Below are 17,703 nucleotides of genomic sequence, written 5' to 3' on the forward strand. Positions count from 1 at the left end.
CTGCCTGCTTGGGATTTCTGTCTGTCAAAATAAAATAAATAAATTTAAAAAAAATAAAATAAATAAAAATAAATAAATAAATAAAATAAAAATAAATAAAATCTCTAAAAAAATACAGAGAAATAATTACAGATATAGAATTAAATTATTTCTTAGAAACATTCTGGAAAGTTTGAAAACTGTATCTTTCAATACATCATTAAAGCACCAAATATTTTGCACATAAAATTTATTAAATAAATATGCTAGGAATTATGAAAAATGTTTTCACCTTTAGTTCTTAGTTTAATGAAGTACGTATTATCAACCTTATTTGCAAACAAAAGACTGCACCTAACATCTGACAAGTCTAGGACTTGTCGTTACCAGTCACGTAAAAGATCACCAAGAACAGAATTACTTTTCATGGTTCAGTCAGCTTTTATTTCCACACTGAGACTTTCAAATATAAAAATCAATCATACTATCTTCCTATATACATCTATCAACACAAACATGGACATAGGAAACCATATTAATTTAAGATAAGCAAACATCTGTCTCCAGAACTAAAATCAAACTGAAGATTGAAACAGATCACCATCTTTCAACTCTTTGTTAAATGTCTTTAAAGTTCAAAGATGTTAAACATTTAACAAATAACTCAGTATATTTTTACAACGTGTGTATATATTTAAATGGCAATGGTCTCATAATCTCTGGTCACCCTTTGGACTTAACACTGTAGTTAGGCCAAAACAGATCAGTATTAGTGTTAAGTACAGTGTCTTACCTACAGAACACGCATTCTTCATCATACAGAATTGTATTATCAAATATGAGTTAATTCTTTTTGTTTAATTTAGGAAAAAAGAGGAAGACACTCTCATTTATGTTTTTAGCGCAGCACAATATCCTAGGAATTTAAAAAAATTTTTAACAAAAATTGATAGCATTCTACTAAATACTTCACAATTAGATTAACTAATTTAATCCTCATAACAACCATGGAAGGTAGATGTAATTATCTTCATTCCCACTTCTCAGATGAGGAAATTATAGTACTAAGAGGTACAGAAATTAAATTGAAGTCACAAAGTTTGGAAATGGCAGCGCCCCAATTTGGACTAGGCAGTCTACTATTGTAAGCTCTCTGTTTCCACGCACAGCCTCCAGTGAGAACCCCAACCTCCTCTCAGGGCTCTGAATCTGGTGGGATATATCATATAAGCTCACTAACTCTCTATAGAGTTGATTTCCAAATCAGTTAAGACTAGACCTTTATAATAACAGCAGAGATGATTTTCTTTTTAATCATTTTTTAAAACAATCAAGTGAATTTTATAGAACTATACACTGAGAAATCCAAAATTTAATTTAAACAGAAAACACATTATAAAGTTTCCTTACCGTCCCAGCTCTTTAGATGTAAGTGTATAAAAATTATTAAAGTTTTCCATTTTCATTGGAGTTTGAGGAGTTGTAGTTAGCAAGCCTGAAATACTTCGGCAATCAAACCTTCTCCGCGACATGTTTGATGACTCCCAGATATGCCTTCTTTAGTTACTTATTTTTACCTATTTAAGAAAAGAGAAGACACAGGATATAACTTAAATGCAATTAAGAAAAAAAAAAAAAGATGTTATCTCAGGCACACAGGATGTACATTATATTTTACAGCTCCATATTTAGCTCTAAGGTACAACCAAAAAAAGAAAGGAAGAAAAATAGATAGATTGATTTAAATAGTACATTCTCTCTCTGCCTGCTTCTCTGTCTACTTGTGATCTCTCAAATAAATTTTTAAAAAATCTTTTAAAAAACAAAGGGGGTGTCTGGGTGGCTCAGTGGGTTAAGCCTCTGTCTTCTGCTCAGGTAGTGATCTCAGGGTCCTGGAATCGAGTCCCACATTGGGTTCTCTGATCAGCAGGGAGCCTGCTTCCCCATCTCTCTGCCTGCTTCTTTGCCTATTTGTGATCTCTTTGTCAAATAAATTAAAAAAAAAAATTAAATAGCACATTCTACCCACAAGGAAGGCAGGAGGTGGAAAGCACACACATAAATTCTATTACCTTTATTGTACTTGAACTAACTTACTGATTTTATTTCAGAATAAAACTACTGTAAAAATCTTCAAGACCTCTCAAATTCTTAAAAAATAGTTATAATTTTAATACAAGCAATCATTCAATTTCATTTTTAAACCCTCATTCTTTAAATTTATATCTTCACATAAGATTTTAACATAGCAAGGTAATGATTATTCATTTTAAATTTAATTTTACATAGCCAAATTTGGTAATGAGTTCACATTTTGTGAGTTATATTACTGACTTCTGAAAAACTACAAGAAATAGAACTTATTTAACAGACTACCTACATTTCAATATTAAACTCAAGCTTTCATAAGTCTTTTTTTCTTTCGATAGAACCAAGCTCTATAACTTTGTTGAATAAGCTAATGACCATATACAAAGCCTTATTCTACAATTCTATATCTTGAACTCATATTTACCTGCAACTTTGTGATATTTACATGTATTCAGTTTTAACAACAAAACTACCATTTCATGAATTCACATAATTGTAGACTATGTATTTTATAATAGTTAGGACTTCCTGCTATGGGTATCTAACAAAAGACCCAGTATTAGTCTTCTAGCACCCTCTTTCAAAAACCCCCTAAGGCTTTTGTTGTTTCTCTGCCACATTTTTCCTCCACTTATTTCCTTGACATGTACTGTTCTTTATCTTCCTAAATTCAAATGACAACTATATTCAATTTAATAAGCAATGTGATAACAGTTTATTGTTTTCAGTTTCTATATTTTCTTGGTTTTATTCTTAAGTCAACAATTTTTTTCCTCTAAATCTGTTGATCTTTGGAGAAACGAAGACCTAAGTAGTTTTGGTGTACATTTCTAGCGGTCTATGGGTTGCCAAGTAGCGTTCTGAAAAATGGCATTTGGACCGAATCACAGCTGGGTCTGAATCACATTTATCCATCACACCAGCTATGAGATCTTAACTAAATTACTTAAACTCACTACTGTTATGGACCAATTGTGCCCCTCCTCTCAAAATTCACATGTTGAAGTCCTAGACCTCAAAATGTATCTGTATTTGGAGTTAAGGCCTCCAAAGCAGTGATTAAGTTAAAAATGAGGTCATTAGGGTGGACCCAAATCCAACAGGACTGGTGTCCTTACAAAAAGTCATTAGGCCACAGAAACATACAGAAGAAAAACCAGGTGAAGACACAGGGAGAGGAAGGACATCTGCAAGCCATAGAGAAAGGCCTTAGAAGAAACCACTCCCACCAACAGCATGATCTCAAATTGCTACTCTCCAGAATTATGGGAAAATGAATTTCTGTTGTCTAAATCACCTGATCTGCAGTACTTTGTCATGGCTGTGTGGGAAACAAATATAGTTACTTAAAAAAAAAAAAAAAGAAAGAAAAGAAAAGAAAGAAATATTTCAGATGTACAGGAAAGGATACAAATATCCTAATAAACACTTGCTTTTTCAATCTCATTGTTCTGTCATATTTCATTTAAATTAAAAATAAATAAGACAACACAGATGCGGTTGAAGTTGGTCCCTTTTTTCCACACGCAGTTTATATTCTCACCAGCACTAGGTGGGAGAGATTATCATTTCTTTGCCAACATTTGTCCCAATAGGCTTTTAACTTTGGCTATTCTAGTGTGATGAAGGGAAATGAAACTTTGTGATTTACTTTGCATTTCTCTAATTACTACTGAGGAAATCTTCAATTCTACTTCCTCTGAAGTATGGATTATAATAGAATCTATCTTACACAGCTCTATGGATTAAGATTAAAACACGATGTACTCAAATAGAATGACACTGGAACAGTGCTAACCATGAGAGTACATCATGATTTTTCAGTAAGTAAATATTGTTAATATTCTACCTAAAGATACTCTCTACACTGTCCTGGCTGTTGGTAAGAAGTTGTACTGCTTCCATATACAAAACTCTCACCACAGGTTAGCTTAAACTCAATTCTTAAAATTCGGCCCTTTTTTGCTGTGTTTTGATAAACTATTTGTGTACTTACTTAGATCTGATGGTATGCAATTACAATGGTCATATATTCCTCTCAGAAAAATCAAAATAGTCACCAATTTCTATGCTCAGTCTACTTTTTTCCGGGTCATCTTTGGGTTTTGACAATTTTTTTCCATGTCTGCTTATGATTGCACTTGTATTATACATACATATATACAGAAATAAGGGATGTATCTATATCACGGATACAAATTGGGCTACATTCCCAACACTGTCCATCAATCAGGCCTTGGGAAATATAAGAAATACATGTTAAGTTCAATCATAGAGACAAAGTATAAGCTCTTGATTCTGAGATATTCACTTCATCTAGATTCTAGAATCTAAGATCTTTATCTCATGCTGTAAAATATCAGCTACAAAGTGATCTACTCATAAGAACTCTAACAGAACTAATTTTTTGAGTATTTTCTGCTCTCAAGTTCCCAAAGAGTCAATATGGATCTCTGATGTAGTGAAAGATTCATGCTCAGTGAAATAGGGTTTATAATAACGAAAAAAACAAACTTGTTCAATAAATGAACCCCAAAGTCCAAAAGTGTTTAAATATACCTAAATAATAGGATACCATATACTCAAAAATCATGCTTTCAAAGACTGTTTTTAACTCCTATAATATTAAGTGAAAAAAGGGAGACAGAAAAAGTATATGTACTATGATAATTTTGTGGCAAGAATATAAAAACAAATAGAAGGAAAGACTGGAAAACTAGGACAAAACGTTAACAGTAGTTTTCTCTGAGTGGGGGATTATGGCAGTACTTATACTTTCCAAGTATTTTAAGTATCTACACTAAGTAGGTACTACTTTACTAATAGGCAAATAATTAGCAAATACCCTTGGATAAAAAAGATGGCTGTGTATATATATGGCTAGACTCTGAACGCAGAAACTTACCCAGTTGCAACAGCAAAATATATCTCTTTACACATTAAGGGTTTACTTGGCTATAGGTTCAAGAGCCATTATTGCTCAATTTTTTTTAAGGCTTCAGAGTTTCCTCTGCATTTATATAGAGCAGATGGCATTCACTCTCCAAGTAATATGTCAGTTCTAATGCAGAGACCATATAAGCATTCAGGGTAAACACCAAACAAGAATTAATGCCTTGTTTAATACTGGATAGAAAAGGCAATTTAAAAAATTCTGAATTAATGTTATAGTTACAATTCTATATAATGTGTAAGAATTTGTAACTTTAAAATATACACCTTTATTATGAGTATTGCTTATGAGAATCTAGACTTATCCTGGGACCCCCTTCCCTCCCAAAATCTAAAATGTGATTCCAAATATACAAATAAATATTGTTTTGTAATACCTATTATTTGGTTAGATTAGAATGAAAAAGAGCTGGCTTTTATAAAGTATTGATAAGATAATAGTAAAACAAATAGGGCCTTGTTAAATCAAGCTACTTGAGAGTATTTCCTAACACTGGACATTGTCTCATGTTTTTAATTTTTTACCCTAACAAATTTTCCTCCCCTTACATGTACTGTTGGTTATCATAATGCTGAATATACCCACAGGCATTTTTATGACTCTAAATGTAGCTGAAAACAGCAGTGGGCAATCAGCAATTCTTTTAAATACATGTTAATAAAAAAATAATTTTTTGAATTGTGATAATTTTACTCTAGCTGGGAATATGGTGAAATACCAACTATGTCTCAGAATAAAGAGCAAGCACATTTCTGAAAACAGAACATTACACTTACCTACTTACTCTTAAAATAACGGTATTACAGACTGCTTAAGGCATGCCTATAGCATCCTGTACGTTTATTTTCCTTCTATTTACTGAACCTGAACAGGTTACCCCAGCCTAGATATTTTTCCATTTCTTCTCCTTTGGCCAATTTTACTTATAATGGAGCATGAATGTTACACTTTGTCCAAACCCTCCACAAACATCTGGCTGCCCGTCACATAAGGTTTAACCCTTGGGTACATGAAGGTTATCAGTCAACCCTCTCCTCTGTGTATCTTCCTGAATTTCCAAACAATTTCTCTTTAACTCCACGATTGCAGACCTTTTGTTTTCTACTAAATTCACATAACTGATTCTAAATTACCAATATGTCTCAATCTATTTGAAATTCATTTCATAACACTTTATTAGGCTACACTAATAAAATCTTAAGGGACTTAGTAGGTAAATGTGTTTGTGTGTGTGTATAGAGGTACACAATTATAGAAACAATCAGGCACTAGAAACAGTAAGAGGGTACTAGAAGGCAAGATAAAATTAAGCTTCCAAGTATACAGTACCTCTAACTTATTCTCAAATATTTTTCTTTTATTAATTCCCATCACAATAATTACAATAAGAATTCAGATATGGATCGGTGAAGGAAGTAACAGAGAAAATGTTAGGCTTGATGTGGACCTTAACCTACTTGAAGGGAGACAGCACTGTGATGTGATTTGTAAGACACAACAGTCCCTGTAAAACCTTTAAATAGCTCTACTTAAATATTTAAAAAATATTCATTACAATATTCATTTAGAAGTTATCAATAAAAATGTTTTACAGAAATAGGATATAGCATATACAATATATGAGAACATCTAGAGAATTGTCTGCTTTGATTGCTTCATTAGCTACCCAGTATCTATAACCAAAGCCCTTACTGCATGACATACGAAAGGCTTTGAAGCCAGGTACACACCAGTTTCATTTCCTGCCACATTCTTTTTTTTTTTTAACCCCTCTACATCTCTGTTCTACTTTTCTGCCTGAAATGTTCTTTCTACTTGTCCTTAAATGGCTAAGTCTTCTCACACATATCTCAGCATAGAAGGTCACCTCACCCAGGAAGTTTTGCCTAAAATTCACAGGTTGGTTTAAACGCCTCTCCTTTACCTTTCAAACAGGAGGAATAGGACGACCCTCAACACACTTCTTTACTTGAACGTGTAACATGTTAGACAACAATTCTCTTTAGTGTCTAAAGGGCAACAACATTTGTTTTTGTGTCTAAATCCCTAATAGGGTATCTGGCACCCAGTACGAATTTTTTTTAATGTTTCAGGAACTGAGTTATAAGAATTATGAAATACAGCAACAAGAGTTTTTAGGTGAATCTCGTATCTTCAAGGGTTGAGCAAAACTTGAGGTTCATCTTGAAATTATAGCATTGGCGCTTCAAGCACCTTAGTCTCTGCTTAATCAGTATTTGGCTAAATAAAATAAGAAATGTTCTGAATTGTTATTAGAGAATTTCAGTTTTAAATGGGATAGCCATAAAGCCTAGAAATATGGATAACAATGTTTTATCATATATTGTAATGTAATACCAACAGATCATTTTTTTTGTATTTACCTGTCTTTCCAGACTAGGTGACCACCCGTTTTTTGTGAATAACAACTTCAGCTAAAAATATCAGTATTTTAAAAGCTATCTTATTCAAGAAATTCAGATATCTGTCCTGCTAAGGAATGACAAATCTACATGATCATGAAGTAAATTCAAAAAGCAACAGCAAATGAAGAAAGGCACAAGACTAGGGAACCTGGGTGGCTCAGATGGTTAAGCATCTGCCTTCGTCTCAGGTCATGATCCCAGGGTCCTGGGTCCAGTTCCCAGCTCAATGGGGAGTTAGTCTGCTTCTCCCTCTGCCTCTCTCCCCTGCCCATGCTCTCACTCAAATGAATTAATAAAGTCTTAAAAAAAAAAAAAAAAAGAAAGAAAGAAAGGCACAAGATTATAGGGAAACAACTCCTTTGTATGTCAGCATTTTAGAGCTACCAAGTTTTCCCTAGGAAACAGAGGAACTGGAGATTTATCTAGCATCCATCAACATAAGGAAAGAACTTTCTGCTAGTGTGGCAGAAGAATCCATTTTAGTCACTGAACAGAAATAAAGGTATTATTGTAGAGATAAGGATGAAGATGATTTTCGATTTCCAGGAAGAGACTATATTCCTTCTACTAGTTGTATTCTAAAACAGGTTTTGTTTGTTTGTTTGCTTCAAGATTGAATAGGAAGTCAAGAATTTAATTATTTGAAAATCACAAAAGGAAGCCAGCTAACTCACTCTAGCCCAGCCAGTCAGTATATACAACCCAAGGGCTGAAGTTCCAGGTAACAACCCCAGGTCTGATTCTATGCCTTTCTTCAGAAGAAAAATTAAACCCTGTAGCTGTGAACCAGGATAGGAAGATGTTGAAAAACAGAAATAAAGTGGACCAACAAACACACAGTGCTTGTCGTTCATCAGATGGAAAATTAAGTTTCTACTGTAAAATAAAGTACTGTTTACTGACTGCACTGCTGAAGTACTGTTTGTTCAGTAGCCATTACAGTAAAATGGGATATGATCCTTTAAGGATTTAAAGATGAAACTACCATCTCACTGTTAATATCAAAATTTTTAAATGCTCAAAGTATAACTATGCCTTCTTTGGGTGAAGAACTTGCAAAGGGTCAGGGATGCACTGAAATACACATATAAATGTTAGGCGAAACTGATTAATTTAGATGTTTAAAGTGGCATTGAAGTTCAAGGTTAAATGTTATTGGAAAAAATGATAAATCAAAGAAATTTTTTAAAATTTAAATAGGTCTTGAAAATTGCAGCATCACCACATACATTAAAAAATTTGTAACTTAATTTATAAGCAAATTTGTTAGTTTGAAAGAGTCAAAGAAATATCCTTTGAAAATAACCTATCACAGAATATAAACTACTTAAAAATAAAATCATAGAATTTTGTCATCAATATGGTGGCAAGCTAAAGCAACTAAAATAAAGTTTTCCCAAGGGGAAAGGAAGTAAATAAATGACTGTTAATGTTTCCCACAGATTGCAAAAGAATTCTTTAAAAAAAAAAAAAAAAAGGATCAAAATCCTTTAAAAGCAGTAAATCTAAGAGCACTGTTCTTAGCTGCAAATTTTGTATATAGGAAATATGCACTACAATATATTACACATGCAATTTTGAGACAATTTTAGGATTTAGTGAAAGTGTTAGGAATTGATTTCCTTGATTCATGGATTTTAAATTAGGTCTCTTGGGTACAACAAATTTTTGATAAGGATGGTCTCTCATAATAATCAAACATTCAAAACAAAGTTTTTGAAATATGTATAAGTATTTACTTAACACCAGTAAAGCACTGCCAACACAAGCTTAAAAATAAAATTGTTTGATTAGAAACATGCCATAAAATGCTCGTGTCTTGGGGGACCTGGGTGGCTCAGTGCGTTGGGCAGCTGCCTTCGGCTCTGGTCATGGTCTCAGGGTTCTAGGATGGAGCCCCACCTTGGTTTCTCTGCTCAGCGGGGAGCCTGCTTTACACCCCCCCCACACACACCCCATCCTGCTGCTCTGCCTACTTGTGATCTCCTTCTCTCTGTGTCCAATGGATAAATAAAATCTTTTAAAAAAATGCTTGTGTCTTCTTCAGATTTGTTATTAACGTGCTGCCACGGTGATCAATTAGTCAAGGTGTGACTTTCCTAGAAACTGATTCTGTCTTAACCAAATTGGAATTCGCTACTCAGAGTACAAGAGCAACTACAGCCGTTCTGTCCACACACACAAAAGAAATACTTTAAAGTTACTACACAAGTTTTACTTTTAAGACTTAAATATATTGCCATGTAAATATATTTCCCTTCAATTTTAGACCCATAATTTAGTAAATGATCTAAAATGCATACTATGTATCTCAAATATTGAACTTTTAATAGCTCCACTTATTAAAGTATCAGAAAATTTAAAAAGAAAGAAAGAAAGAAAGAAAGAAAGAAAGAAAGAAAGAAACATCTCACCGAAGGATGGATGGGGAAGAGAGGTCTTAAATGAGGGCACTGTTTCTATGGACCAACTTTTTCAAAAATACAAAGTTCTACGGTGATGTTATTTAATAAAAACGGTAGAAGTAGTTGAAAACTACTTCTGGACAGTTCCCGGTACAGCAATAAAACAGCGTATCAACGAGGAAAAAAGGTGTCCCCTCCTGTCCTTTGACAAGCCCGCGCCGGTGGGTCCCCCCGCGCGGTCGCGGACGCCGGCCCCGCTCGCCCCGCGCCCCGGCCGACCCCGCGCTCCGCGCACGCGTCTCCGAGACGGCGCTTAAAGGGGCCGCGCCCGCGACCGCCACGGCAGGCCCCGCGCCGCGCGAGTCCCGGCGGTCCACACGACGCCGGCCACGCCGTGACTGCGGGCACTTGGACCATCATGGGGCTGTATTTTTTAACTGTATTTTTCCTTCCTAATTTTACTTTGCAAGTCTGTGAGCGTCTCCCGGGCCATCACCGACGGGGGAGAGCCGCTGCCCGCGGCCGCCGGCACGCGGTCCCCGCCGGCGTGGCCTCCGCTCATCCCTCCCGGGGAGCCACCCGGAGCCTCCGCCTTCCCCGCAGTACGACGAAGAGCCGCGCGAACCCCCACAGTCCCCGCGGGGCTGTGTCGCTTCAGGGTGGCTCGTGCGCACGCAGGGGCTTTACAGGGCGTCAGAACAACACCGGGTCGCTGAAGTTTACCCAAAGGACGGACACTCGTCCTCTCTCTTCGGGGCTGTACAGGGCTCTCCCGAGCGGCGACGGCACATGCCCCACGGGACGAGCCCCAACTTTGAGGGGACGGAAGGCAGCCGCGAGCGGGACGCGTCCACCAGTCCAGACGGGAACGCGCCCCGTGGCCACCACAGCGGTGCAAAGAGGTCAGGGAGGACCACCTCGACGCGACGTGGACAGGGGCGCGGGCCGGCCACGGGCGACGGGAGCCCCGCGGGACGCGACCGGGGAGAGGCCGGGCCGGGGGGCGACGGCGCACACGCAGCCACACACACGCGCGCACACGCACGCACGGACACGCGCCCCCACTGAGGGGGCTGCGAGGGCCACCGCACGCCCCAGCCCCGCACCCCAGGGAAGCCGCGAGGCAGGACTCCAGCCGGGGCGGCCGGGCCACCCGACGGGCGGCGGACCCGAGTCCACTCCATCAGGCCGGGATCCGGGTTCTGAGGGGCCCCGAATCCGCCCACGCCGCCGGCATCCCTCCTCCGGACCTCCCCCGCGTTAGGGGGTGGGGGGGGTCCCCGTACCCAAGAGGAAGGGGGCGGGCTCAGGGATTCGGAGTCGCAGCCCGGAGCCCACCCACCAGCCGCGGCAGGACCGCGTCGCGCGAAGCGAAAGGCACTGACCGCTCGGGCCGCAGCAGGTCCTCTCGGGGCTGCCCCCTCCGAGGGGGCTCCCGTCCCGCCCCGCGCCGGCGGCCACCACACGACTGCTTCTCCAGCTCTAGCCCCGTGAGGCGCCAGGGAGCTCCGAGCGCGGCAGGACCCACTTTTACTCTTCTGGACAGCGGCCCACAGCGTGACCGGTTCCTGTGAGGTGGCTCCCGGCGACGGCAGGGCAGACGCGGACCCGGGCTTACAGTTGAGGTTTGAAAACTGCAGCCGCGTTGCGGGGCCGAGCTCTAAGCCAGACCCCACCCCCGAGGCCGAGAGAGCCAATCCGAGCGCGCACAGAGGGCGGGGCTGTCACGTGACGGCTGGGGCGGGGCGCCGGCCGCGGCGCGTGCTGAGGGGCGGGCTTGGGGGGCGGTGCCCAGACCCGGAGAGGGTGTGGCCGGTGGGGCACGGGGGTAACCGCGGCGAGGGAGGGGTGAGACCGGCGCTCGCCGCCGGCGGCCGTAACTTCGACCAGGTGCTCGGTTCGCTGCCTTCAGAGCGGTCAGCCCGCGAGGCGCGAATACGTGCACACTGGAAAGAGGAAGAAATAGTGAGTCCCAGCGGCTCACTCGTTCCCAGACTTCTGGACCCACCGGACTCGGGCTTCCTGACCCTCCCGAGTCCCCTTCCCGACGACGTGACGCCCCCCGAGAGCGGAGACCCAGTTCGCGTCAGCCTGGCCAGCATCAGCACCCCTGGGCGTTACGGAGCCCGAGCCCCGCCGCCGCAGTTGGCCCGAGGAAGGGGGGGCCGTGGACGCGAGTCTGCAGAGGGCGAGCTGCTGACCTTCCGTGTAGGGCGCTAAAGCGAGGGACGAAAGCCCGCGGCGGCCACTCGGGATCCGTCGCCCCTTGAAGAGAATGAAAAGGTTGCAAGTTCTGTGCACGACACGATCGAATTTTTTTAAAAATGTGTATAATCTAGGATTGGTTGCAGAGTATATTGACAGTAATTGGAAAATCCATCGGGAGAGAAAATATATCAAAAGAATAACATTCGGGCAATATTTATTTACTTATTTAAGATTTATTTATTCTAGAGAGAGAAAGTGTATGAGCGTGAGAAGGGGCAGAAGGAGACGGGAAGCGAATTCTCAAGCAGATCCCCGCGGAGTGCTGAGCCTACCTGGGACTCACCCAAGGACCCTGAGATCATGACCCGAGACAGAATCAAGAGTCAGCTGCCTAACCAACGGAGCTGCCCAGGGGCGCCCCGTCAACATTTAAAGAGGAGGTTTTCTTGTTCTATCCCAGAAAGCCAAGCAAATTCCCATGAAGCCATCTGTTATCTCTTCCATACTGTATTTTTCTAAGATAAATGCATAAAATGCCTTATAATCATTTAATGAAGTCTGCTTGTTTTTACTTAACAGATTCATCGCAATTTAATGTGTCACTTGGAGAATGCTGCTTTTATCTTTCAAGTTTCTTGCTGCTAACAATTGAACTGACCAGAGAGGTCTATGGTTAGCATGGAAACAACCGAAAAGCCACATGCTGAAATGGACTTTTCCGCTATCAGCATCTAAGCGTTCACAAACCAATAAGACTTTTCCCATTTTTCTTTTACGAACACTGGGGTAGCATCCCAGAGGTCTCAGTACCAGCACTGGAAACAGTAATCTCTGGGAATCACAAATATCATCATAATGATTTTGGGTTTGTGTGTGTGTAATGCTAGAAATTCCTCAATTACATTTGATCAATTGCCAGCTCTTAATCTCTATACACTCAATCTACTTTCTCCTCTGTCACCAACCCAGTCCCATGTCACTTCACACCTAGAGGAGGACCTTCCTCCATCACTGCTTTAAACCAACCCTCCTTACTCACAAGCCCTGGGCTCTAACCATCAGCTTCTAGAGGATCTTTTCATATCTTGCATTTCCTGCCCCTGTCTTGCCTCCAGATTTTCACCTTCTCCTCATTAGCACCTGTTCACCAATTTCCAACCATAAGAAGGCTTCCCTCTCCAGAAATCAGAAATCTTTGCTGATTTCTCCTTTCCACTCTCAGCCTGATCACCTCTTTGCCTTATTGCTTAGTACAGGGCTCACACTGTATTTTTTCCATATGTTTCTTTTATGCCCCTAAATAGATTCTTAACCCTTGTGCCTAATGTCGGATTCGCCAGCTGGGATTTAGCACATTATCCCAAAAAGATTCAACTACACTTGCTTGGCCTCAGGCACTGCGGTTCAAGTAACAGGGACTTCCTGGTGTTGAGAAGTGGACTGTGCCATCTGTGGCCTTACAATAAAATCCAGAGTCAGTTATGTGCCTCCATCCAATTGCATTTACCTAAGGTCATTCATAACCTTATCAAAGATGCATGTTTTGTTCTCATTCCTTTGAGTAGGAAATCTTCATGTGACCTAATGGTCATTTTGTGGGCATTGCGTCTGACCACACAGTTCATTAAATTGATCCTCAGATGCCACATACTGACCACGGATGGTGGTTGCTATGGGCTTTGTACCTGCCAAACCCGTATGTTGAAGACCTAACCCCCAGCACCTCAGAATGGGACTGTATTTGGAGATCAGGCCTCTAAAGAGATAATTGAGGTAAAATGAGATTATATAGGTGAGAGGTAATCCAGGATGAAGAGATTACACCAAAAACAAAATGAAAAGGCACCCTATTGAAACGGGAGGAAATACTTGCAAATCATGTGTCTGGCAAGGTGTTAACATTCAAAATATGGAAAGAGCTCGCACAACCCCATAGCAAAAAACAATCTGATTTTAAAATGAGCAGTAGGTCTGAATATTTTCCCAAAGAAGTCATACTTGTGGCCAACAGGTAAATGAAAAGATGCTCAACATCACTAATCATCAGGGAAATGTAAATCAAAACCACACTGAGATGTTACCTCATCTGCCAGTCAGAACGGTGATTATCAAAAAGACAAAAAAAGAGCAAGTATTGGCGAAGATGTGGGCGACAGGGGAACCTGTGTGCACTGTGTAAATTGGTACAGCCATTATGGAAAAGTATAGAGGGTCCTCAAAAAATTAAAACATGACAACTATATGATCCAATAATTCCGCTTCTGAGTATTTATGCAAAGAAAACAAAAACATCAACTCAGAAGGATGTATTCGCTCCCATATTCACTGCAGCATTATCTACAGTAGCCAAGATACGGAAACATCCTAAGTGTCCGTCAGTGGATGAATGGCTAAAGAAATTGTGATGCATACACAACATAATACTATTCGGTCATAAAAGGGAATAAAATCTTGCCATTTGCAACAATATAGACGGACCTCAAGTTGAAATAAATGCAAAGCGAAATAAGACAGACAAGTACCCTGTGACCTTACTTCTATGTGGAATTAAAAGCGAAATAAAACAAAAAAACCAAGCTCCTAGATCAACAACAGATTGGCGGTTTCTAGAGATGAGGGGTGAAGAAGGTGGAAGAAATGGGTGAAGGGGTCAAAGGTCACTATATTGCGCCACTTATAAAATAATTAAGTCATGGACATACAATGTACAGCATAATGAATATAGTTAATACTGTGTTGCATATTTGAAAGGTGCTAAGAAAATGGGTCTTAAAAGTGCTCATCACTAGGAAAAAAATGTATTGGTAACTATGTAGGGGGACGGTTGTAGACTAGACTTACTGTGGTGATTATTTTGCAATGTACAAAATATCAAATCATTATGTTGTATACCTGAAACTACTATAATATTACCTGTCAATTATGTCTCGATTTAAGAATAATTCTGAAAAGAGAGATTACAACACAGCCTGAGGGGTGACCCAGTGAGAAGGCCGTCACCTGCGAGCCAGGGAGCGAGGCCTCAGCGGAAACCAAACACGCTGACATCTTGATCTTGGACTTCTAGCTGCGGGACTGTGAGAACATCATCTTCTGTTGTCCAGGCCATCCGTTCGGAGCTGATTGTTACGGAAGCTCCGGCAGGCTGATACTGCGGTCCTGCCAGGTGCGGCCCATGAATCCCCGTCCGTGACCGGGCCTGGGGGTCCTTTCTGTTCGCGCCACGGTATTCGCCACGCAGTGCCCGGGAAAGCGACCCTCCCCCATCCCACCAGGTTCATCACCAGAAGCTGAACACATAGGACAGAAGATATCTGGACTTAGCCTCCCTGATCACACAGTTATTCAATACAGATGCCCAGGAAGGTGGACTTTTACACGGTGAAGAAGGCCCAAATTTAAAACTCCTGCCGTGGACATATGCTCCTTCTGAAGAAAGCCTTACCAGTCATTACTGTGTCCCGACCCTACAGTTCAATCCATGTGGCAAGAACCAAATAGATGCTACTACCTGTCTCCAGCTGGATAAGCCAGAAAATTGTGACCAGACTAAATTTAGGCGGCCAGACACAATTGTAGGGGCAAGACACTCTGAAGGGGCTTGGCTCGAACTTGCACCCAGCAAGGGGACTCAGGCTGCGTGGACACAGGCTGGTCCACAGGGAGGGAGGAGTGCTGGGTAGGTCACACTGCATTAGCCATGGTGTCTACAGTCCGTCCCAGTCTGGGGAGCACTGGGGACCGCAGAGTCCTCCCGTCCCCTGGCTCTCTTAAACCCTGTTAGCAAAGGTAATTGGGGGAAGTCTTTCCTGATGAGAGTAATGAGCCAGACTGGTACAGAGCGATACTAATCTTTTCCTCAAAGGGTGATACTAGTCTTTTTTCCAAAGCACCTATGACTGATGATCTAGATTGCCATTCAGACCACCCACCACACCACAGTTGATAGAGTATAAGCTCCAAAACCATCATAAAAGGAATATCATGCAAGCTGCATATGTCTTTTTTTTTTTTTTTTAAGATTTTTATTTATTTGACAGAGAGAGCACAAGTAGGCAGAGAGGCGGGGAGAGAGAGCGGGGGAAGCAGGCTCCTGCTGAGCAGAGAGCTGGATGTGGGGCTCGATCCTAGGACCCTGAGATCATGATGGGAGCTAAAGACAGAGGGTTTAACCCACTGAGCCACCCGGACACCCCTGCATATGTCATTTTAAATGTTCTATTAGTTACATTTAAAAAGTAAAAAAAAAAAAAAACCAAAACGGGTGAAATTAATTGTAATATTATATTTCACTTAACCTGCTATATCCAAAATATTGTTATGTAAATATGTAATCAATATGGCATTATTTTTTAAAAAGATTTTGTTTATTTATTTGACACAGAGAGAGAACACGAGCAAGGGGAGGGGAGAGGGAGAAGCAGGCTCCCCACTGAGCAAGGAGCCTGATGTGGGGCTCATTTCCGGGACTCTGAGGTCATGACCTGAGCTGAAGGTAGATGCTTAATTAACCCACTGAGCCACGCAGGTGCCCCTCACTATGAACTTATTAATGATATTTTACACGCTTTTTTCTTTCATTTTGTCTTAAATCTGGTGTATTTCACACCACACATTCCAATTTGCATATGAAATTTTCATTGGAAACACTATATTTAGATTCACAAAATTTACTGTTGAAAAAAGAAAAATCACATCTGGATGTTGTTTCAAACACTGAAGTTTTCAGTAACTGAATGCAGTATTGGTTTCTTAATTCAAAGTTAATCAGAATGACATAAAATTGCGATGCAGTCACAGCAGCCACATTTCAAGTGTTCCGTAACCACATGTGGTTGGTGCCTACTGCATTGGACAGCCCAGGTCCGGGGGCTAGACATGTGCCTTCCAATTGCTTCTAAACCTCAAATTGTCTAATGGGGTGCCAGGCACACTGGAGGTGCTCGATAACTTGTAGCATCGGGGCAGTTGGAAACGTCAAAAATCCGTTAAGACTCAGTAGCCCAATTCCTTTGTTTTAGAAGGGAGACAACCCAGAATGAGAGAACGTAACGGGCTCGCAGAGGAGCACACAAATGAACTAGTTGCTGGATATCTGCACAAAAATTGAGGTCTCCTGATCCTTAATCCCAAGGTCTTTCTATGTCATTGCCTCAGCCATACTTCAGGGCTGGGGGGAAACCCAGATTTTAAAATCTATTTGAATAATCATTTGAATGACGTGGGCAAAGAAATACTGATAGCCGACTTGTAGTTGCTAAGCTGATAAAAACAGTTCTAGACTATCTCAGGGCTCCTTCCACTCCGTCTGGGGTCTAATCTGTCAGCCCCTCTTACCTCGGCCTGTCGCCGCTCGGAGCTGCCTCACTGCACATGCATCTGTCTTGCCCTCCCCAGCACATCCGGCCACATTTTCTGGTCTGCAGCTGTCTTCTGCCAGCTGCCTACCACAATTTGCTTAATGTTGTGCTTCAGAGAATCCTTTATATTTGCAAATCAAAGCATTCAGTAGAACCTGCAGCAAAGTTGGAGAAGAGCTGCTACCCTCCAGCCATGAACAGAACCCTGAGGTCCTGCCTCCTGGTAGCTGCGAGAGGGAGCGGAGGTATGCGTGGTTGGGTGTGTGGCATCGGGCAGACCT

General features: G+C 41.1%; 1 protein-coding gene and 1 long non-coding RNA gene across 3 annotated transcripts in view; one reads left to right on the forward strand and one right to left on the reverse strand.

Annotated features, from left to right (window-relative positions):
* The window catches only part of STK17B (serine/threonine kinase 17b), a 30,476-nt gene extending 19,150 nt beyond the window's left edge, over nucleotides 1–11,326 (reverse strand). The window contains exons 1-2 of one of the 2 annotated variants that reach the window (XM_059393095.1): nucleotides 11,240–11,326; nucleotides 1,390–1,556 (exon numbers count right to left, since the gene is read on the reverse strand). In XM_059393095.1, the coding sequence (XP_059249078.1) occupies nucleotides 1,390–1,511 (122 nt within the window). In that variant the 5' untranslated portion in view covers nucleotides 1,512–1,556; nucleotides 11,240–11,326. Of the gene's footprint in view, nucleotides 1–1,389; nucleotides 1,557–10,960; nucleotides 11,048–11,239 lie in introns of those variants that run through there. The other variant, XM_059393096.1, reaches the window with a different exon arrangement.
* A 62-nt stretch (nucleotides 11,327–11,388) lies between these two features.
* Nucleotides 11,389–12,608, forward strand: LOC132013410 (uncharacterized). Its single transcript, XR_009403000.1, has 3 exons — nucleotides 11,389–11,479; nucleotides 11,849–12,137; nucleotides 12,309–12,608. It is a non-coding gene; the product is annotated as an uncharacterized LOC132013410 (long non-coding RNA).
* Nucleotides 12,609–17,703: the final 5,095 nt, after the last annotated feature.

The sequence above is a fragment of the Mustela nigripes genome, chromosome 3, assembly GCF_022355385.1.
Source record: "Mustela nigripes isolate SB6536 chromosome 3, MUSNIG.SB6536, whole genome shotgun sequence".
Taxonomy (NCBI): domain Eukaryota; kingdom Metazoa; phylum Chordata; class Mammalia; order Carnivora; family Mustelidae; genus Mustela; species Mustela nigripes.